Source organism: Saccostrea echinata, unplaced genomic scaffold (genome assembly GCF_033153115.1).
Source record: "Saccostrea echinata isolate AGI-Se365-2 ecotype Australia unplaced genomic scaffold, CSIRO_AGI_Sech_v1 ptg000022l, whole genome shotgun sequence".
NCBI classification, from domain to species: Eukaryota; Metazoa; Mollusca; class Bivalvia; order Ostreida; family Ostreidae; genus Saccostrea; species Saccostrea echinata.
The window spans coordinates 8947892-8971456 of NW_026889771.1; the positions used below are offsets into that span (position 1 = coordinate 8947892).

The following is a 23565-nucleotide window of genomic DNA, read 5'->3' on the forward strand; positions in this document are numbered from 1 at the left end:
GCATAAGAATGATGAAATACATTTATAAGAAATTGTCTTCAGCAAAACATTCAAACCCTGCTAAAACTGAGAAAAAAAGAGAATAACATTAAAAAAAAGAATTAAAATGGAATGTGAATAAAATGATATGCCTTATTGTAGATTGTGTAAAAATAATATGTATCTTTTCATTAAAAAATGTTCCTAAATTACTCGTCATGTGTATGAGTATTGCAGCAGAAACAGGCACATAAGCCATTACAGCAACCATTAGTGACCTCCCTTGGAGGAACCTGGGAGCGGGCAAAGTTAATAAAAACTTGTTCTAAGGTGGTCTGGCTAACTGAATAATCTTCTATATGGAATTCTGATTTGGCAATCTCTAAAATTCCAAAAATTGCCCCCAGAGTGAGGCCTGAATTTCTCGTTATATGGTAATTCACCATGCCTTGATGCATGTCTTTAAGTTCACTTCCTGGAAATTTACACTCTACAAAGTTCATGAATGGCTGAAGATTTGGGGCATCCCCTGATTCTGTGAATGCAATGCGAGCCAGTAAGGTGTATCCCTCCCCAAATTTGTTCTTCAGATACTGGGTGCTTCCCAAACATCGGAATTCTCCATTTACCATGATGGCTAACCTAGTGCACAAAGCCTCACATTCCTCCATACTGAAATCAGAATTATCACAGAATGGAGACATTTGAAACATTTGTAGAAGAAATATAAAGCAGATAGCAATCTTCAATATTAGTAACTTCTTTTACTTTATTAATGGACAAGACTAAAAATAAGACACTGCACATATGTAACATTTTCAGTCTTGCTTCTAAATGATAAAATGATTTAATTTTGTATATGATATGCCTTCGGATTTTTTAATTTAATTACCAGAAATTTAAATTTGATATGGTTTTAATCTTCATATTAGTATGTTTTCTCTTACCTGTGGGATGTAAGAACCAATGTTCTGCCAGAATCCCTGACTTTTATCAATGCATTCCACAGGTATCGCCTAGCAACAGGGTCCATGCCAGTTGTAGGTTCATCTAAAAATATCACCTGGGGATTTCCCACTAAGGCCAATGCAGTACTTAACTTCCTCTTGTTTCCTCCACTAAAGGTATAAAAATAAGCACAATGATGCAACTGTTGGACTTTTCCTTTAATCAGATGACAATTGAATTACTGGAAAACAATGTGTGCTATATATATTACATATAGATATGTTATATAAATTAAAGATTTGCACCTGTAAGCTTTGACCATTTTATCAGCATGTTCTTGGAACAGCAGGGCAGACATGAGTCCCTCCACAATGCCTGGTATCTTCTCCTCCCTGACCCCCCTAAGTCTGGCAAACATAAATAATGTCTCTCTTCCTGTCATTTGGTCAATTAGGGCATCATACTGTGGGCAGTAACCTAGGTTTTGTCGTACCTGTAAGAAGAGAAGTTGTATTTGACAGTATTTTTTGCTAGTTCAAAATGAAAGATACCTTCTACTGACACATATTCCCCCACCCCATGTTTCAAAATTGAGCAATACTGTTTTTTTTTCTTTAAACTTAACATATTATTTTCTTTTTGACACTGATAGGCATTCAAATGATAACAATGAGAATATATCAAAAAGAAAGAAAGCCATAATTAACTCAAATTTAAATCTATTTCACAAGATATGGTTTTATTTATGTCTTTTAAAGTTCTGTGATTAAGCCTACCATTGCAAGTTCAGACTTGACACTGTGACCATTAAGATAGGCTTCCCCTGAAGACATGATTTCATCACCAGTCAAAGTCTTAAATGTAGTAGTTTTCCCAGCTCCATTCACTCCTAAAAGACCGAAGCACTCCCCCTGTGGTATTCCTACACTGATATGATTGACAGCTATATGTCTTCCATAGGATTTAGTGACCTCTTTCAGGATCAAAGAATCTGTCAATAAATGTGACTTAGCCAGCCTCTCTCTCTCAGCTGCCACATCCGAATCTTCCTGAATCACTGAACTTCGAACATGTCTTGGTTGATGCGCTAAAAACCTTCGTTCTCCTTCCAGTAAAGGGGTCGTCTCAGAATATGAAATGTCCAAGCTTTCCTCAGCCTTGCTTGACTTGAGGGAGTAAATAATTGTCTTGAACAGATTTGATTCGACAAAGAGCAGAACTGTGAAGTACATCACTCCCTGTATCGACAAGAAAACTAACATTCGGCCGATTCCGTTCTTCTCCCATCCCAGGTACTCCTCATTATAGTACACACAACCTAGTTCTCCACACTGTCCATTTATTGCTGGAAAAAATACACAAAGTCATTTATATACATCTAAGAGAATTGAAAATTGAAAAAAAAATGACAACAGTGACTGACAAAATGTTTATTAACCCCTATTTCATACTCATTACTGGAGTTTTTATTCAAACCCTCTCATAGGAAAATTTAAATTGGGTTAATGTAAAAGAAATGTTCAATGAAAATGAGGAAACCACAGTTTCCTTGCATGTAGATGTGAAAAATTTTACTTCATTAAATTGTTGTCCCTTTCTAAACTTACGTCCACAACAAGGATTAGCAAGGTAAGGGCAGAGCAGTTTGAATTCTTTACAGCTATCCAGGAATTCCCAGTTAGAGTAGTAATCCATTAATCCTTGTCCCAGACAGAAGTTTGGGAGGAAAACTAAAAATATCCACTCCAGGATGTTAGATAAATCCTTTAGCCCCAGCTGGGGGATTCCCAAGATCCCTACAGCTAGCACTGTGGCATCACCTGTAAAAGATCAGATTTACTCACAGTTAAATGCAATATTACATCCTACAATATCCTAAAGTTAATTAATGATAGTAAATTATTCTGACATATGTAATTATCCACATTTAGATTCAAGTAAATTATTAATACATGTACATATGAGAAAATATGAATCTATCATTTTTTATTCTCCTTTCTACAACTTGTCAATGAAATTACATGAAATTATTTCAATCTTCCAGGATACCTTATTCAAGATGCATGTGTGAACTTACCAGCCAAAATATTGAACATGGTCAGCCAGACAAAACCACTAGATGGCACAGTAAAAATGAAAGACAAAAGGTACATAAAAGGCAGCATGGCCCAGCCATGCAAGAACAGCAGCAGCAGTATGTGTGCAGCATGAGCATCAATGTAGTATGCTTTAATTCCAAAAGCCCAGAGTACAAACAGCAGTATGCAGCATGGAATCATGTAATTGATCATATCCCAGCAGAAGGTGGAGGCCCAGAATGTAAAAGGCTGAACTCCACTGACAAACTGAATGTGTTTGGCCTTGGTTGCTCTCTCCTTGATGAGGAACAAAACAAAACTGCTGGACAGAAATGCCATTCCGAAAACAAAATTAAAGGCAATGGTGAACCCTGTTGTACTCCCCTCAGTTTCTTCTCGGATTTTTTGTTCCTCTGTCCTGGGCAGAGGGTGATTTACAGTGGTCAAGGTAAACTGGGAGTTGTTGGTTACATACTGTAGCAGTGCATTAGCTAGGGTTGCTAGGGAAATAGCTGGAGCATGATAACCCTGGTTGTTAAAGTAGGCAATGGCCGACAATGAACTCTGCTTTTTGGTAAAATCTGCTCCCACAGCATACTCCAGATTATATAGTCCAAGGCTGTCCATTCCTTTCTGGAACAAATAATTATTTATATCTGAATTGTTTACATTTCCTTCTTCGCTGTTGACGTAAGTCACATGATCTTTACTGCTTTGAAATTGATTGGCATAGAACTGGCCAATCCTGGACTGGTTTCCAAATCCATTGTCACTGTAAACAATTGTATTTTCTCCATATTTCTCCACAGCTAATGTGAGGGCCTTAGAGTCATGAGGTCCTGGGAACGTTTTGACGACAATAAGAGCCATGATTGTGTAGAACAGCGGGATAAGAATCTGGGTGGCTGATACAAGCTTGTTTCTGAGCGTGTGCAGGGCTCTCTTTACAAACATTCCATAGAACTGCTGGATCTGAAGCTTCATGTCCTTATTGTGTTCAAAATCAGCTGAGATATCTGTAACTTTGAAAGAAAAAATTATTTTTTATAATTTTTTTTGGTATAACTAAACAATTCAGTTATTAAATCACACTACATCATTGACTTGATTTTCACAATACCATGCTTTTATTCATACATTATTTTTGTAAGCTTTATATTCATGTTGAGAGAGCCTCATCAAATTATGCGAAAATAAAAAATTCCCTACATAAAACAAGATTGACCGTATCTTTGAATATCTGACTTCATCTTTGAAATACAAATAAGTTCTTGATCATGTTTTATTTAAAGAGATACTGCTAATAATGTTAATCTCACAATTTACAGTATGTACATTATTTATACAAAAATAATACAGCATTAAATCCTGATGTTTATCACTATACTTAGTTCAGGGGCTCCTCCATTGACTGTTAGATCCAGACTAATGTTTTCATGTACATGGTGGGGGGTTTTACTGTCCAGGGTATTGTGAGATCCTTCTCCAACTCTGTGTATGAAAAAAACCACACATATAGAATTCCACTATATCTACTTTTTTATTATTTTGAAAAAATGGCCGTAAGTCAGACAGGCAAACAAAAAAATGTTTGACTTCTAGAGGCACCATGTACATGTACTAAAATTCACTTTCTGAAAATCTGCAAAGTTCATGAATCTCTGGAATTAAAAAGCTGTTTATTAAGAGTAACAAAAAGGAATCTTTCAGTTAATACATGTTAATATTCGTAAATTTGTGTATTTTTAAAGCACTCCTCAAGTCAATGAAAGGGAACCAGTTACTAACTTTATTTCAAATTTGATCATGGTGCTTTAAAATTAAACTGAGTTAAATGAAAAATTCTTCATCCACTAAAATTTAAAAAAAAATCTTTAATACCTGATAAAGACTTCCTCCATTGTAGTGACTGAGGCTCCATAACTGGATATACCAAACTCCTGTTTATTTGTCTCAAGGTCATCAAACAGGGCCTGGAAATTTCCTGTACTCTCGTGGGGCAGTCTGAAGGAGAGCTCTGCTCCAATGTTACTGGTTTGTTCTGCATTGTGTACATATTTCTTAACTACAGATGACACCTGCTCTACGTTACAGTGGGGCTCCTTCACAATGATCATGTGGTAACCAGCACCTGCAGAAAAAGTCAAAAATAAAATTTAAAACTGATTTTGATTTCAATAAAAATTCAAAACTAAAAAAAAAAAAATAGATTATGCAAATGAATTTCTACAAACATGTTTTGTCTTAAAATATATATACTTGGACTCTCCACTACATTGTTTTACTGTAGCTTTTGCAGCTCAAAACAAACAAGAAATCTGTGAGCCAATGCTCACTAGTAATACCCCCGCTTTGATGAGAATATACACTCTGATGTGAATGTACACAAGTTCAGTTACAGACAGACACAGGGATGAAGAAGAAGTTGACATCAGATTCATACAAAAATGAATCCCACCATATTGCATGCCTCAACAAAAAGTATGCTAAAATTTCAAGCATCTGCAATGAATAGCTGCTGAGAAAACTGCGACAAAACTTTGTTATCTATGGTACGGACAGACGCATGGATAAACAGGAAGTTGACATCGGATTCATACAAAAATTAATCACACCATATGGCATGCCTCAACAAAGTGTGTGCTAAAATTTACTGTGATGAAAAATTTATTACTGACATACAGACAGACTGACAGAAAGACAGACGGACACACACAGTCAGACCCACACACACAAGGGTAAAACAGTATACCGTTCTCTCCTTTGGAACGGGGGTATAATGAACATGTTTGTTCAGATTTGTATCTAATTTACTTAAGGAATTTATCAGTGTCTATGATTTCATGTCAATTACCATATTTATTCTTAAGAAACAGTGAGCTTCCACAACATTTCAGAATTCCATCTGCCATGATAGCAATTCTGTCCCCAAGTAGATCTGCTTCGTCCATAAAGTGTGTTGTCAGCAACATTGTGCGCCCCGCTCTGTTCTTCTGGAGGACAGTCCAAATCTGACGTCTGGCATCTGGATCCAGTCCAGAGGACGGCTCATCCAAAATTACGATCTGTAGTGAAAAATGGATAAACAGTTTTAAAATTCCTTCTTACAATTTGACTTTTAAATTTGTAAAACATTTTCTAATTTACAAGTTAGCAACTACTTAGTTATGGTTGATAGTTTGATATTCCTAATACAGTACAATTATGCAATATCACATTAATCAAGAGATTCATGAGCCACATTGCTTACACGAGTCACATTACATCAACTTTGACAAAAATGGTCGATGGCCACTTATACTGGCTCTAAATTAAGAGAGGTTTCGTAATTTTAAAATTTTTATCTACTATCTACAAGACCTTCCTATCAATTTGACCAGAATAACATTTTTTTTTTCAGTAAGGTCGTAAGTCCATGCTCCTTTTTAAAATTCTATAGTGATTCTGCTGACTAAGGTCTCGATGACTTGAACCAAAACTCCAAAGAGAATGAATGCATGTTAATATTTGCCTAACAAGCCTAGAGAACACAATTAAAAAGTTTATAAACAACATTGTTTAGAATTGACAGAAAATCAATGAGGTCATTTTTTTAAAATACAAAACAAACCTTAGATCCAGCTATCAGTGCAATCCCTACAGAAAGTTTACGCTTCATGCCCCCAGACAAAGTTTTACTCTGAGCATTCCTCTTGTTTGTTAGATTAATGGCTGACAACATGTCCTCTACTTCCTGTTCAACCATGTTGGATGGACAGCCCTTTAACTAAACAATAAAATTCAATAATAAATTATGCATATGTTTTCATTAGCTAATATTGTTTTGTATCGATGGTGTGCAAAAGGATTCAAAGGTTAGTGCAAGTCTGATACCTTTGCAAAGAAGATCAGATGTTCCTCTACCGTCATTGTGTCAAAGAGGACATCATGTTGAGGACAGATTCCTAGACTGCTCCTCACACTGGTTATGTCCTCTCGGATATCATAACCATTCACAATAGCTGTACCATTTGTAGGAGGCAGAAATCCTTAAACAAGTCAATATATACTAAATATGAAATACCACCAGATTTACAGATTTCATATCCACATAACTGTTCCTATTTAACAAAATTATTTTTTGCATACAGTGTATTTATTTTTACCATGTGCTAGAATGCATTTTGATGTTGATTTTAATGAATATAATTCAATATTGTTAATATATGAATATATTTTTGTGTATAGTTTACATTTTCTATAAATTTTCATAAATTTTGAACTAAAAGTCAATAGGTCAATGGAACATCATTTTTTTATGTTGCAATATACCGATATCCCGGTAGGGTAAGCCTGTCTGTCAGTTAGAGACCTTCCATTTTTATTATTGTGGAAGAACAGTCAGCCTAGTCTTAAATCTAAAGCAAACTAGCATGGCGCGGCACCATGCCCTTTTTCCTCAGTGCCATGCCCTTTTTTCCAGCGCCATGCCCTTTTTCTACTTGTCATTTTTTTTTTTTTTTACGATTTTTTTTTTTTGAATTCACGCCAGGAAATTACTTCTCGCTTGAACCCACACAGCCACCTGGCCAGGTAACATGCCTCAGGCTGTAAGGGTATAGGAGATAACATGAGAAAAACATTTGATTGCATTGAATATGCAAGAATTAGCCCAATTAAATTAAGACAGAATCGTTTTTTTTTTAACCGAAAGTAGGGGGGGGGGGGAATAGTTGATGAAGAAAAGTGTGAAACTGTGCATTCTGGTCATTTAATCTGAATAAACTCAACTTGTATTGCACCAAAACTGAATATTATATGAGAAATGGGCTTGGAATCAACAAAGTATGAAGAGCATTTCTTTGAATGATGTTTTGTTCTTTAGAGTTGACACCCTGAGGGTCAATGAAAAGTATTTAACAAGATTTACTTCATTAAAGTTTTATTTTTTTGTTTAGATCAAAATTTTCACTTGATAATATTGATAGATTATTTTCCAAATAAAGAAACTGCCCATAACAATTATTTTCTAAGTACCCCCCCCCCCCCCCTGGAAAAAAAAATTGTGTTTTGCATATCATACACCAATAACACTATTCCAAACAGGAAAAAATCCTGGGATGCCTCCAACTGATAATTCTTGGTGCATGCAACAGCTAGATTCACACCTATAATGGTTTTTAAAATAACCTAACATCTAATTCCTTGTTGAAAAAATTAAATGTAAATATATATTTTTTAATTGTCATGTCAGTGTGTGAATTGTATTATGTTGTTTTTCTTCATTAAAAATGAATAACTGAAAACAGATTTATAAATTTCATTACCTTTTAATTACTGGTGTAAAGATTTTAGTATAATAATAATTAAAGTACATAAAGTAAAAGTTTATAATTTCAAACCCACGTTAAAGAGTGCCCCCATGAAAACTTGTCGCGACATCAAGTGCCCTTTTGATTTTTGGATTACCATGTCCTTTTTGGGGTCTAGATGTACGTAACACTAGTCAGCATTAAGCAGATAAGAAGCCAAAAAAAAACATTGCTTAACAAATGTTCTGCATAGACAGCAAATTACTAAATTATTATTTATATCAGAAATAAAGATTAAACCTGATGTCGTCAACTCATCACATTGAATCTGAAACATTTGGCAAAAGCCCATTCCACATTAAATGAAGACATGAAGTATATATTTAAATTCATTCTAATAATTTTTTTTTTTTAGTTGAAAATTTACTTATGGTTCATTTATAGATAGTTTAAAGGGCAGAAATGGTATGAAAACCTGTTAACATTGACATAGTGGTAGTCTTTCCTGCTCCATTGTGACCAAGAAGTGCAGTTATCTGCCCTTCATATAAATCCAAAGACATTCCAGCAACAGCAACCTTGCAGTTCTCTTTTTTGCCGAATACCTGAAATTTGGATAAACCCACTTAGAAATCTTAGGTATCCCTTGAATGACGGCAAGGCTAGAGCAATGTAGACTACATTCATTTTTATGAACAAGAAAATACATGTCATGAGAAAAAGATGACCTATTTTGAAAATATGAATGGAGATATGGACATAAAAATTGGTAGGCTTTGCTTAAATTGGTTGGCTTAACATGAACACAAACCTTTTTTTTTCAAATAAGAAGTACTGGATATGAATTCGACTTCTGGTTTTTTTTATCTTTTTTTTTTTTTTTTTTTTTTTTTTGGTAATTTTACACAAAATCTGCTTTCTGCTTCATTTTAGACTGGGAGGTTTCTGTTCACTCAATTGATAATGTATTATATATAAAGAGGATATTCCATGTTTTGTAGATTAATTAATATGGAATTTAATTATTTCACGAGTTGACAGGATTTTTTTATATTTTCACGAGTGCGAAGCACAAGTGAAAATATAAACAAGATGTGTTTGTGAAACACTGATGCCCCCATATGGCAGCTAATGGCAAAGGTTAAAGTAAAGTTTCTCAAAAGCAAGTCAAAATCCAGGCCAAAAGATGAAAAATGTTGGTGCCCAAAGAAAGGTCTTGTCTCGAGGAACATACCTGTGAAATTTGAAAGCCCTAGCTGCAACTGTTCAAAAGTTATGGTGAAGGTTAAAGTTTTATAAAAGTAAGTAAAATGTCAAGGTCAAGGTCAAAGTTGTTGGTATCCAAAGGAAGGTCTTGTCACAAGGATTACATATGTGAAGTATGAAAGCCCTAGCACTAACCATTCTAAAGTTATGGCCAACATTAAAGTTTTTCAAAAGTAGGTCAAAATCCAATGTCAAGGTCAAAGGGTCAAAGTGGTTGGTATCCAAAGGAAGGTGATGTCACAAGAGTTACATATGTGAAGTATGAAAGCCCTAGCATCAACCAGTCAAAAGTTATGGCCAAGGTTAAAGTTTTTCAAAAGTAGGTCAAACTCCTAGGTCAAGGTCAAAAGGTCAAAGTGGTTGGTGTCCAAAGGAAGGTCTTGTCACAAGGATTACATATGTGAAGTATGAAAGCCCTAGCTCCAACCGTTCAAAAGTTATGGCCAAGGTTAAAGTTTTTCAAAAGTAGGTCAAACCCCTAGGTCAAGGTCAAAGAGTCAAAGAGATTGATATCCAGAGGAAGGTCTTGTCATAAGGAATACACAGGTGAAGTTTACAACCCCAAGCACTAACTGTTCAAAAGTTATGGCCAAGGTTATAGTTTTTCAAAAGAAGGTCAAACTCCAAGGTCAAAAGGTCAAAGTTGTTGGTATCCAAAGGAAGGCCTTGCCACAAAAAATACACATGTGAAGTTTGAAACCCCAAGCACCAAGTGTTCAGAAGTTATGGCCAAGGTTAAAGTCTCATAAAATTTTGTGAAAGTGGGTCAAACTCCAAGGTCAAGGTCAAAAGGTCAAATATGATGGTACCCAAAGAAAGGTCTTGTCACAAGGAATACACATGTGAAATATGAAAGTCATAGCTCCAACCAATCAAAAGTTATGGGCAAGGTTAAAGTTGACAACAGACAGACAGACAAACAGATAAACAGACAAACAGACAGACAGGACAAAAACAATATACCCCTGAGATCTTTCGATCTGCGGGCATAAAAAAATCCCATCTCACGAGTGAAATAAATTCTATATTTATTTACAAAACATGGAATTTTCTGTTTATTACATTTTCTTAGATTTTCCTTTTGCTTCTGTCCTTTCGTAACACAGTGCCATAGGCTGTGACAACATAGTTGAGTGGTTTAGACGTCATAGCAAAGCGTTTGAGAGATTGAAAAACATTGTAAACATGGACTTTTGATGATATATGTGGAAAAACTTCAGCAGTATAACTATTAGTCTCTGTCGGATGGCTCATTAACTCTATCTTATAACAGGCTGGGGATTTCTTTTAAAAAACACTCTCGTGAAGGGAAGGAGAATTGCAAGTTTTGCCAGACTTCTGATATTCTCACACTGTGAGAATACCATTTTGATATCCTTTCACACTGTGTCAGAATATCATTTTATTCAGTAAATATATTACAATATTTCACTGTTGAAAATGTAACAAGTTCTTTTAACTATACTGTCTCATTTCTTATTTAGTATGAAAATAAATCTGCAATAAAATTGAGGCTACAGACAATACTCCTTACCTTCCTGAGATTTCGGATCTGGATTCCAGCTCGGATTCCAACTGGATCAGCCTCAAAGAAATCTGGATTCTGACCAATACTAATTCTCTTGTCATCTGGAACATCATCAGAGGCTGTTGTTCCACACCAATAGGACTTCTATCAACAAAAAGTATGTACGGTCAAACCTCATTATCTCGAATTTCACAGGACCAAGAAATTACTTATAGATATCCAAGGATTCTAGATATCCAAGGTAATCACTTCAAAATCACTTTGACATATCCATGGTATTTGAGATATCCGTGTTCCAGATATTGAAGTTCAACTGTATGTATGCAAGTGTTTTCTCAGACAATTATTGATATTAAGATGACTGGAACTCAGAAAAGGACGTGTATGTTATGTTTTTTTTTTATTTCAATCATATATACATGTGCATTTGTATTTTTTTATTCTTTAATTACTACTATTTTCAGACAACAGAGAGTTTAGAAATGCTTAACAAATGCCAAACATGAAGAAGTGCATATCCCATTGACTCATAATTTTCTCAAAGCATATAAATCTGGGTAGCAACTACCTAGCATGTATATAATCTTCTTTAAACATTACATATTAAGGTAAATTTAAAAAAAAAACACTTTGAAGAAACAAATCTAGTTTAAACTTACTGTAAATGGGAAGTACCACTTGAGTGGTGCACCATATTCCCCAGGAAACACCCCTTCTATATAAAGAGTTAGCATCATATACAATACAGTGTCTACCAAAAGCATGATCATAATGTGTAGCATGGCAAAGCTATCATCCACTGAAACTCCCTGGTCCAGAGTGGACCACTGGATACCAGCACCTACAGTGGAGAACAAAAGTAATGGCACACCTGTACATCAAATGAGAGATCTGTAAATATTTTAAATTCTTGAGAGCTTGTTCTTTTTTAAATATTTATAGAGATGCTGAGTTGAACCATCATTAAACACTAAAAATCCACAGTTTACTAAAATTGTGAGTCTAGCTAAGGCAAAAATCTTTCCTAGTATTAATCTTTGATATTTTAGGCTTGTACTTTACCTGTGCCTTCAAACATTCCTATGACCTGGCCCCCATATGACATGGCAATGTTCGACACCAGGGAGGAGGCCATCTTAGCGCCCCAGGACAGTGTGGCATACCTCTGCTGTATGAATAAGTAAGGGATGTAACTCAGGAAAAATATGATCCCCCCAGCTGCTGCTCCTGAATTTGCTATTTAAAAAAATACAGAAATCAGACTTTCCTTATTTTTTGGTGAAAAGCCAAATCAATATTATAATTATTCATGGCTAATCAAAATGCATATACAGGGGAAAAAATAATACAACGTTTGCCAGTTTGGTCTGTCATTAATGAACGAAAGGTCTCCATGTGTTACTGTACATATACATGTACGTGCACTAAAAATTGAACACAATCTTCCTCATCAACCAATTAGTATAATGATAAATTATTGTATTTTGAGCCAAGCTTCGATGTGCATTTAGTTTAATCACATATTAGCATGTTCATGAATTTATGGACTAAAAACAGTGCAAAAGGTGCTTATATATACATTTACTGGTAAATTAAGTATGTTTACAATAATTTTGTGTGCCCATTGTCACTCCTTTTATAATTGTAATACAAACCTTTGGAAAAGAAAGAGCTGACAAGAAAACAGAAAGCAATGGTTGCCATGGAGAAACAAATCAGGAACAGGAAGACAATGATTGGATTAGTTTTTCCTATGACACGCCCCTCTGCAGTGTTCATTGTTAAGAAAATGGTCATAATGGCTGATGTAATCAACAGGAATATGAAATACTTAGCAAACCAGGCAGCCCAGTGTAGCCAGCTGTTCAGGCCCATCATTTTCATGGATTCCTGAAATAAATAAAGATTTTTATGTCTTTGTCAGAATACAGATACATGAACACTGCACACAAAAACAACATAGCAAAAGACTAAATCTTGTTGACCAAAGCTATAACAGAACAGTAAAACTCAATTATAAATAAATCACTTATAAAGAAATCTCAATTATAAGGGAACTTATGAAGACTTTGCACCACATTCCTTATACAGAAGTACATGTGAAAAAAAAATCCTATTAATTTCCTTATAATGGATTTTACTGTACATTCTGGCTTGTATACTGTAAATTTCATTTTATTTGCAAGAAAATTTATTTTCAAGTAAATATGCAAGACAGACTGCTTACAAATATTACATTCTTGCATATATTTTTATTAGTAAAATTCATATACAACAATAACCAAAATTCATGAAAATTTTGTCTCAGTCATATCTATATATCAAAATCTTATTACATGAAAATAAGGTGTCATAAAAATTTGGTGATCAACAGTAATCGAGGTACATTCATTTTAGTTCTATAAAGGTGGGCTTTTTATCCTCATTAGATATCTAGCTGAAAGAATAGATGATATAATTACATTTTTACCTTGAGTTTTCTTTCCTTTTCATGAACCACATCTTTGACAACATTCAGGGCCACAAGGACAAAACTGAGTATGAGGATTAATGGAAACTGCTGCTGGATTACCAGGACAAATTTGTCATCATTGTAGGGAGGGTAGGGGTGTCGCCGGAGCTTTATGTTGTCATCACCAGTGAATTCTGACAGTCTCTGCTGTCCTGTAGTATCATTTCCAATCACCGTCTCGTATATTGCTTTGTTTATGTTGGTTTGTAGGGCTAGGAATCCTTCCTTGTAGTAACCTAATTAAGAAAATTATAACTAAATACAAAAACAAAATTTATTGTCCACAGGGCTGTGTTCAATCTCTCAGTAGCTAACCTAGCTCCTGGGCTAGATATCTAGGTCTATTGAATGCATTGATTAATGCTTGTTTTCCTTACATAACAGCCAGGCTAGAAATTGCTCAGGGTTGTAGCTCTAAGTTAGAGCTATATAGCTGTAACAATCTTTTACAAACCTTACGTATGAGCTATATACGTGCTTATACAAGAATGTATGATTGTAGCAAAAAGAATTTGATCCTAGAGTTATATAACATCCATAAAGTTAGGAATTACTATCTCATTAAATGGTCCTAATTATAAAATCACTGTCACAAAACAGAATTTTTTAAAAAAATTTTGTGAACAAAAAAGCACCTCATTTTATCTCAAGAAAAGGCAATTTATTATTTTTACCTGGGACTGAACCACATATGGAACCATTGTCTCTGGGCCCAATAACCTGGTAGAGTGGAAACATGAATTCAGTAAACCATTCCTTGTCTTGCTTAGCTGGGTTTAAGTTGCTGGTTCCCCTGCCGTGTCTGGGAAAAGAGCTTAGTCGAATTTTGTACGATATCTGCTCTGTAAACTGGTTCTCCTTGAACTCACTGTCAAATACAATTCCTCCTAAATACTGAGCAGTGTTGTTCACCGTTTTGTTGGCAAAAATCAGGAAATTGACCATTTCATCTTCAGACTCAAATGGTTGGATCTCTAGTAAATATGGTAAAAGAATGAAAATTCATATGAAAATATTCACAAACAGTAAATCACTTTTTATTTAATTTTTTGTGATAACTTTATTTTGGCATATTACACAAGACAGTCTGCTGGCAAAAATTTCATTCGCACATATATTTTTATTTGTATATATTATATGTACACCAATCACCCAATAAGGCACCAGCACCAATAACCATAATTCATGAACATTTTGTCTAGCTTATAAATACCAAATAACTATCTCGCAAAAATAAGGTGTCTCTAAAATTTGATGATCTACATGCATTCCCTTGTACTGGTATATTTAGTAAATTTTGAACTGTAAAATTTTACAAACTAAGTATGCAGTAATCTCATATATAGAACAACATATTTCCTTTCATTTTTAATTTAATTTCATTTACATTCATGCTTTAATCATATATTTTCTTCAAATCATCCTAAATCCACAATGAAGCACTTTCAAAAATATATAATTTTGCATACCTTGAAAAAAAGCCATGGAGTTGTTAATTTTCTTCATAACAGATTGAGTTAGAGGTGTGTTCGGTGTAAAAGCTAGTTTTCTGGGGTACGGGTATCCGATGGGCATACTAGACAAACCAGAGCAAGTCGTCCAGTTCATCCCATTGGCCACCTGTTGTCCAGTCACTCTCAGTCGAATCAAAACCAAGATCAATCCAAAAAATGTGGGCAGAGCAATTTCCAGAATGGTCGTGAAGATCTTTCTTTTTTGAATAAGATAATTTTTCCATAATAGCAGGAGAAATTTACTACCTTGCCCCATGATTCAAAATCTTCAGTGTAAATGTTCCCTCCTACATGTATATAAGTTTATGCCCTAGTAAATAAAATAGTTATAATCTCAATGAATGCACATGAAGTATATAAGTCAGCATCCAGGGCTCTCACACCATATAGATGACTAAAAGTCTTGGCATTTTTAAAATAACACATTTATAATATAAATCTCTTTTTTTTCAAAAACCCATCTAAAATCAACTTCCATTTTTTTTTTTACTGATGTGCTATATAATGTTGGTAAATTAATAAAAATAAAAACAAAACCATGTATCAAAGGTCTCTGAATTGACTTTTTGTTAAGCATATGTTCTCTTCCTAATTTTAACAAATGAATACAATTACATATATTGTACACATACTGTAAGAAAATGAAACCCCTTATGGGGTCACCACATTTAAGTCAAATGTTTCAACAATTCTAAGTTACAGTACACACAGGCTTAATGTCAACTTCACAAATTGTGACTCGATCTCCTGTTCTTGGTATGTTTAGTGTTAATACATATTTCTGCATAAAACCTAAAATCGATCGATTCTTTTAACAAATTTTTACATGATGTTCCCCAGGAGATGATTTCTTAAAGATTTTTCCTCATATATATTCCCAAGTAACTTTGACCCCCTATTGATTGATAATATAAATAACTTATCCATGTGATCATGATTACTTATTTCCTTCCTGAAATCAAAGGTCTGAAATCTAGAACATATGCATAATTTTTGTCAATCAGTTGCCATGCAGTTGCACCCCTCCCCCCTCCCCAACACATACATCTTTTTTTCTGAAATTGTCACTGGAACCTTTTCTCATTATGATAGGGATGTTCCCAAAAGGATATTGAAATTCATGCAAGTACATGTATTGATGATGTAACCAGAGACATGGTTTTTATATGCCTCTGATGTAACTTACATTGTAAAGAATAAGTGCTTATTTTCAAGACATAAAAGTGACTTGAAATTTTAGTCTAAGGGGGGAAGGGTGAATAGGGACTTCAATGCTTCTATGGTAGCAATAAAGATTCAGTTTCTTTAACAAGCTTAATGATTATAATTATCATGTTTATTACCTTTATTACAGTTTGATCCTTGTTCATCGGATGTGTTATAAATATTGACATCAGTACATTTTGATTTATATATACCTGAGCTAAGTTTTTCGCTTAATTTTCTTTTTTTTTCATAAAATTTCTGACTCCAACTAAGTTCATAACCTTATGTGTACATGGTTCACAAAATCAGCTGATTGATCAACAGATCAATATCAAATACGGTTAAGCCTTGTTCAGTTGTTTATTCTCAACATAACTAAATGAATAAAATTTCCAATTTATAAAAAAAAATGCATAAAACATTTACAAAGTGTACCTTTAAGTAATCTTACCTTGTTATTGTCATCACACTAAAATCACGTGAAGTGCAATCATAATCGAAAGTGCACTTACGCGTGAATATGAAAACGGAAATAAACATTACCAATCAGATGTTGGTAAAAGTGGTAACACTTACACATTCGTGTGCACCGTGCCGCGAGTGAACCCAAGGATTCAAGACTTTTTTTTCTAATTATGTCATATGTCGTGCATTAACTAACTATTTTATTTTACTAGGCTAGAATGCCTGTTACGATACTTTCCACAATACTTCCCTACAAGATTTTGATAAAAACTAGAGCGCTGCAAGATCAAAAATGACCCCCCCCCCCCCCAGTTTTGTTTGAATTAAATTTTAAAATTTATTTTCGATGTATCGGATTGAGGGAAATTCACGAAAATTGGAGGGCATCGTAACAAAAGGCTCGCAATTTCACTTGTTAACATTATTCATGCATATAATGATTTTTAATATTTGAATACATTAGACACAAACCAAAGCCAGGTAAAAACTTTGAGATGCCAAGAATATACTTATACCTCATTCAAAGGGAGATCGTTTGAAATTTGTGATTTTCATTCGAGAAAAAATTAGATATATTTTAATTTGTGCACATTTGTGCACAATTTGTTACCTTAATTTGTTTGGTACAAGGCCAAATTTTGATAATAAAGTCGGAGACACACAGAGAGAGAGAGAGAGAGAGAGAGAGAGAGAGAGAGAGAGAGAGAGAGGAAAGAGAGAATTTTATACATCTCAACGATTTAATCTCAGCAAGATTCGTCGAGACTACAATCTTTGTAATGAACACTCAGAAGAGACGTCAATACAAAATTTTAGTCTCGACGAATTTCGCTGAGATTACTCAACGATTCACAATATATATAAACTCCCTCATTGTCTGACGTCATAGCGTCAGACAGTACTAGATTTAGCCAAGGCTTGTTGATCAAGTCGTTCAATAGAATTCTTGTGATAACTTGATTTTGGAAACTTCATACTATATCTTAACTACCAATTGGAGAGCATGAGGAGTGAAGGAAGCACGCTAATTAGCACTCAAACAAGCCAGAGCATTGGAGCTAATGTCATTAATATCACAATATACATTACAGGTTGCATATTATTTGGCCATTCTCGAACACATCATTCATGTCCAGCAAAACAGCAGGAATGAAGCTGATCAGGTCAACACTTGTCGATATTCTTTATCAGATTAACTAATGGATGTTTATTTTCAATGCATACTAAGTCTCTCTACCTTCAGAATTTTCATAAATCTACACATTCATAACTGGCAGATGTTTGATTTCCGCCCCTCGTGAATTAAAAATTGTGAGTGTATTTATCAATAACCAATTAATATCTATAATGTAACTATATAACATATAAGGTTAAAAAAATTATCAGAGTGAAAGATAGATGTTGAATATTCTTTTGCTTAAATGCAAAGATGTTAGCTACGTTTATTTTTTTTAATAAGACATTTCTTAACTATCAAGATTGTTCACCAATTGATGTTTATATTTTAATGTGTTGTAACTTTCTCTTTCAAAAACACTGGTTCTATCTTTGTATTCATGAACAGACTCGTTGGAAGAAATTTCAGAAATTTTCAGTTTAGTGTGGACACTATCAAGGAAAAATTCCTTATAGAGCAAAAAAAGTTACCAGAAGTTAATATTTACATGATTTAGGGGACATAATCATAAAATAGCTATGTATATAAATATACGAGCCCCCCCCCCCCCCCCCCCCGGTTCCTACATCTAAGAAAGAAGAAATTACACGTAATATAATGTACATTGTATACAGAATAAATTAATGTCAAGTTTTCTTTTATGTTGATGCCACTGCATTGGACTTTTCTTGTTTCTTAGCAAAAGACTCATGTTGATTACACTGGGTTTAAGTTTTCTTGATTCTTCACGTAAAAATAAATTTGCTCAAGTCAGACAAGCTTTTTAGGAAAGCTAATACTTGTATTTTGACTAGTTTGAAGATTTGTTTTTGATAACAATTTTCACTGAATGTATCCCAAAATGTATTTTTAAAAAATCATTTTGTTTACCTTTACTGACAGACAACGTACTATTTATAAAAATTTAAATACATTACTTAGTAGTAAATCTTAACAGAATTGATTAATTTTTTTCACGAAGATCTGTACCTGATATGAGGTGTTTGTAGTCTTTGAACAGTATTTGTTTTGCAAGATGAACCCTCGTCATCTCGTCACTGAGCTCTTGCATTAATATCAGTTTCATTCCAATGATCGTTGTACCTACGTCGTTCAAAGGGAGATCATTTGAGTATATCCAGGGTTAACTCAATATGCAAATTTCACAAAAATATAGCTAAGCATTTGAGGGATAAGTATAAATTCGAGATTTGTAGAGAGTGTTCGTGGGAAAATCCTCAGCTTGTTTCAGGCAATAAAGGCACATGCACCTACATGTATCTGCACATACATGCATAGTACTGCTAAAAAAGGAGCTGTGCACCAATGTGCTTCTTCAAATTGGACGTACACTGTACTCATTTTTAGCTTAAAACAAATTGATCAGATTTATTTTACTAAAACCTGAGATATTTTAATCTTTAGATATTTCCTTGCTTCAAACTGATGTGTTAACTGTATAAATCAGAACTGTGTCTCAGTTTATTGCAGCCCGGAGGACCGGGCTGCTCTACACATATAAGTTTAAGTGTTGGTATATGGGGATTGAGGTGGGAGAAGTTATTCAGAATTAAAGGTTTTCTAAACATTAAAAAGATTGTTAATCAGAATGTTCTTTCCCTTTATAAATTACGAGATACACAATATATTTACTTCCATAAAGTGAATCTGTAAAAATATATATGTTTTTCATATTTAATATATAAAGTTGCTTATCATTTACTATCGAAAAAACGACAGGTCCCTTTTTTTAGAACATCGAATTTTACTAATCGCATAAAAACGTAAAAACGTACTTGACACAGTTTGTGTTTTATATTCTTAAAGTGATAGACATTTTTGAAAATAGGTGATGCATGTGTCTGGTTTCAATTTATATTTTTTGCAGCCAACATTTACTTGAGGAATTGATAAAGTTTAAAAGGATATCGTTTTTGTTCGATTTTCATCCGACTATAGGTTTTCAAAATATTCTCGACTATCGTCTCCATCATTTTTCACACATATCGAAGCGGTTTGATGATCAAGACTCATTTCCATTGTTTACTTTATTTATTTCCCGGGCGACAATTGATGGTTACATCAATGTTTTCTTGTTGTTTATAGGATAAGAATAGCTTAAGAAGACTTATTCTTTACAATCTTTAATTGACAATGCATTTTTGTAGGAATTCAGATATAGCAATTGCAAGGGTGTGAAAGAAAAATTGCACATGCTCAGTGCAGTTAAAAGCTATATATACACACAAACAAAATCTCCCGATTTCTTTCTGTTGTAACGATTTTACATGTAATACAAGATCACCGTTGTAGTCTCTAAGGTTCATTGATACCTTGATAAGAGATCTAACTCTTAAGGACCCTCTCTACACTGCACCCTATTTTCAGGGTACTTTTGTGTAATTAGACTGACCCACCATTTGACATATAAGTAGAATAAATTGTAATCTGAACTGTATCACATAATTAAAAATAAATCCAAGTATTTTAAACATTATATTAAACCAAGATAGAGTATTTGAAAACTTTATTTGCATGTATTTTATCCATTTGAGTAAGCGAAGGCAATTTTTCTTTTCTATTACCTCATTGTCTTTGAAGATTTTTCCTGAATAAAAAAGGCACGCTGCCTATATTAAAAATGAGTTAGTTCAAAATATCCTCCTTTATGTTATATAATTTTCTCAAAGTCAAAACAACATTTTATCAGTGTATAGAGGGTCCTTAATGACCTAAATATCTGTATTATTCCTTTATAAATTTGTCAAGTTAAAGTGTCTTTTTTTGTCCAATTTTGCCCCGCAGGCCATGCTATAATTGTTTGTAGTTTACTTAAGGACAGACGATACGTTCCTCAATAATATATAATTTTTTAAGATTTTGTCTTTGAAGTATTGCTACTTTAACATGATTACTCGCAAAAAATTGAGGTACCTTACCAGGCATTTGTGCAAGATACCAGAGGATGTTGTTTCCTATAAAATCCTTTTGGAAAAATCTTAATTTGCCAATATCTATTTAGTGTTTCAATTTTTTAAAGACATTTTGAAACAAGTTTAGAAATCAGAATGTAATTAAAATTTGGAATATTTTCCATACAATACGAAGATATACAAAACAGATATCTGAGGAACGTATCGTCTGACCTTAACAAATACATTTCTTTGGAAAATCATAAGAGTTAAAGGAACATTTTATATGAGTGAGCAGAGGGTTTATGAACCTTAAAAAGTAACTGTTCTGAGTGCTGAACTCTAGACATCACGTGACCAGTATAACGTTCAGTGCTGTCAATGGAAAGCGTGAGAGCTCTTACCGACTATTTACACTTATGCAGCTAAATGATTTTTCAATAGTAACTGTCATTGCATTTTGGCATGAATATTAGATACATTGCAATGCATTACCGTTACAAGATCGGAAATTTCCCCGATCCTAACTCCAACTCCCCTGTTTTGTTTTTGAATAATTTTAGAAATTTATTTTCGGGGTATCAGATTGAGGGAATTCATGAAATTTGGAGAGCATCGTTATAAAAACCTTGCAATTCCACTTGATAACATTATTCGTCTGTAAATATGTTCTTCATCCAGATATTTGAATACATTGGACACAAATCAAAGCCAGGTAAAAATCTGGAGATGCCAAGACCCAACTGCGGCATTATACTTATACCTCATTCAAACTGACATTATTTGAGATTTTTCATGTTCATTCTAGAACAAATCAATTTAATTTATGCTCATATATACATTAAATTGTTTGGTACAAGATCAAATTTTGAGAATGAAGTCAGAGAGAGAAAGAGAGAAAATTCAATAAATCTCAGCTTTTCACAATACATATAAAATTCCATATTATTTTTGACTAGTTTGAGGATCTTTGGTATTATTGAAAATAACATTTCTCACTGAATATAGCATAAAATGTATTTTTTAAAAAATCATTTTGTTTACCTTTACTTACAATGCACTATTTATAAAAATTGAAATACATTAACAGTAAATCTTAAACAGAATTGATTAATTAAAAAAAAAGATCTGTACCTGTTATGAAGGGTTTAATATACGCTAATTTTGTAATGTTTGAACAGTATTTGTTTTGCAAGATGAACCCTCGTCATCTCGTCACTGAGCTCGTGCATTAATATCGGCTTCATTCCAATGAGCGTTGTACCTACGTCGTTCAAAGGGAGATCATTTGAGTACATCCAGAGTTACCTTATGCAAATTTCCCAAAAATACAGCTAAGCATTTGAGGGATAAGTATAAATTCGAGATTTCTAGAGGGTGGTGGAGGGATAATCTTCAGCTTGTTTTAGGCAAGAAAGGCACATGTACCTACATGTATCTGCACATACATGCATAGTACTGCTAAACAGGGAGATGTGCACCAATGTGCTTCTTCAAATTAGTCGTACACTGTACTCATTTTTAGTTTCACATATTGATCAGATTTATTTGACTAAAACCTCAGATATTTTAATCTTTAGATATTTTCCTTGCTTCAAACTGATGTGTTAACTGTATAAATCAGAACTGTGACTCAGTTAATTGTTTATAGGATCAGAATAGCTTAAGAAGACTTATTCTTTACAATCTTTCATTGACAATGCATTCTTGTAGGAATTCAGATATAGACATTGCAAGGGTGTGAAAGAAAAATCGCAAATGTTCAGTGCAGTTAAAGGCTATATGCACACACACAAAAAGCTCCTGATTTCTTTCTGTTGTAACGATTTTAATACAAGGTCATTGTTGCAGTCTTTTAAAAGTAACTGTTCTGTGAGCTGAACTCTAGACATCACGTGACCGTTCACCGCTATCAATGGAAAGCGTGAAAGCTCTTACCGACTACTTACACTTATGTAGATAAATGATTTTTCTATAGTAACTGTCATTGCATTTTGGCATGAATATTAGATACATTGCAATGCATTACGGATACAAGATCGGAAATTTGCCCGATCCTAACTGCAACTCCCCCGTTTTGTTTCTGAATAATTTTAGAAATTTATTTTCGGGGTATCGGATTGAGGGAATTCATGAAATTTGGAGAGCATCGTTATAAAAACCTTGCAATTCCACTTGTTAACATTATTCGTCTGTAGATATTTTCTTACTCCAGTTATTTGAATACATTGGACACAAATCAAAGCCAGGTAAAACTCTGGAGATGCCAAGACCCAACTGCGGCATTATACTTATACCTCATTCAAACTGACATTATTTGAGATTTTTCATGTTCATTCTAGAACAAATCATTTTAATTTTTGCACATATATCTATTAAATTGTTTTGCTACAAGACCAAACTTTGAGAATGATGTCAGAGAGAGAAAGAGAGAAAATTCAATACATCTCAGGTTTTCACAATGCATATAAAATTCCATATTATTTTTGACTAGTTTGAGGATCTTTGGTATTATTGAGAATAACATTTCTCACTGAATATACCGTAAAATGTATTTTTTAAAAAATCATTTTGTTTACCTTTACTTACAATGCACTATTTATAAAAATTGAAATACATTAACAGTAAATCTTAAACAGAATTGATTAATTAAAAAAAAAGATCTGTACCTGTTATGAAGGGTTTAATATACGCTAATTTTGTAATGTTT

General features: G+C 33.7%; 1 protein-coding gene across 2 annotated transcripts; it reads right to left on the bottom strand.

The window, feature by feature from the left end:
• Positions 1-180: 180 nt before the first annotated feature.
• Positions 181-15405, bottom strand: LOC133190362 (phospholipid-transporting ATPase ABCA3-like). 2 transcript variants are annotated; one of them, XM_061325947.1, is made up of 19 exons: positions 15072-15405; positions 14277-14576; positions 13561-13838; positions 12746-12980; positions 12153-12326; positions 11750-11931; positions 11097-11234; positions 8772-8901; positions 6879-7033; positions 6616-6771; positions 5860-6070; positions 4887-5136; positions 4393-4496; positions 3005-4021; positions 2535-2747; positions 1704-2272; positions 1233-1420; positions 927-1097; positions 181-651 (listed from the first exon to the last, which is right to left on the bottom strand). In XM_061325947.1, exons 1-19 carry the CDS (start codon positions 15370-15372, stop codon positions 189-191), a joined length of 5235 nt encoding a protein of 1744 aa, XP_061181931.1. In that variant the 5' UTR covers positions 15373-15405; the 3' UTR covers positions 181-188. The 2 variants fall into 2 exon arrangements, with proteins under 2 accessions (XP_061181931.1, XP_061181930.1); XM_061325946.1 differs by having other exon boundaries at positions 3005-4027.
• Positions 15406-23565: the final 8160 nt, after the last annotated feature.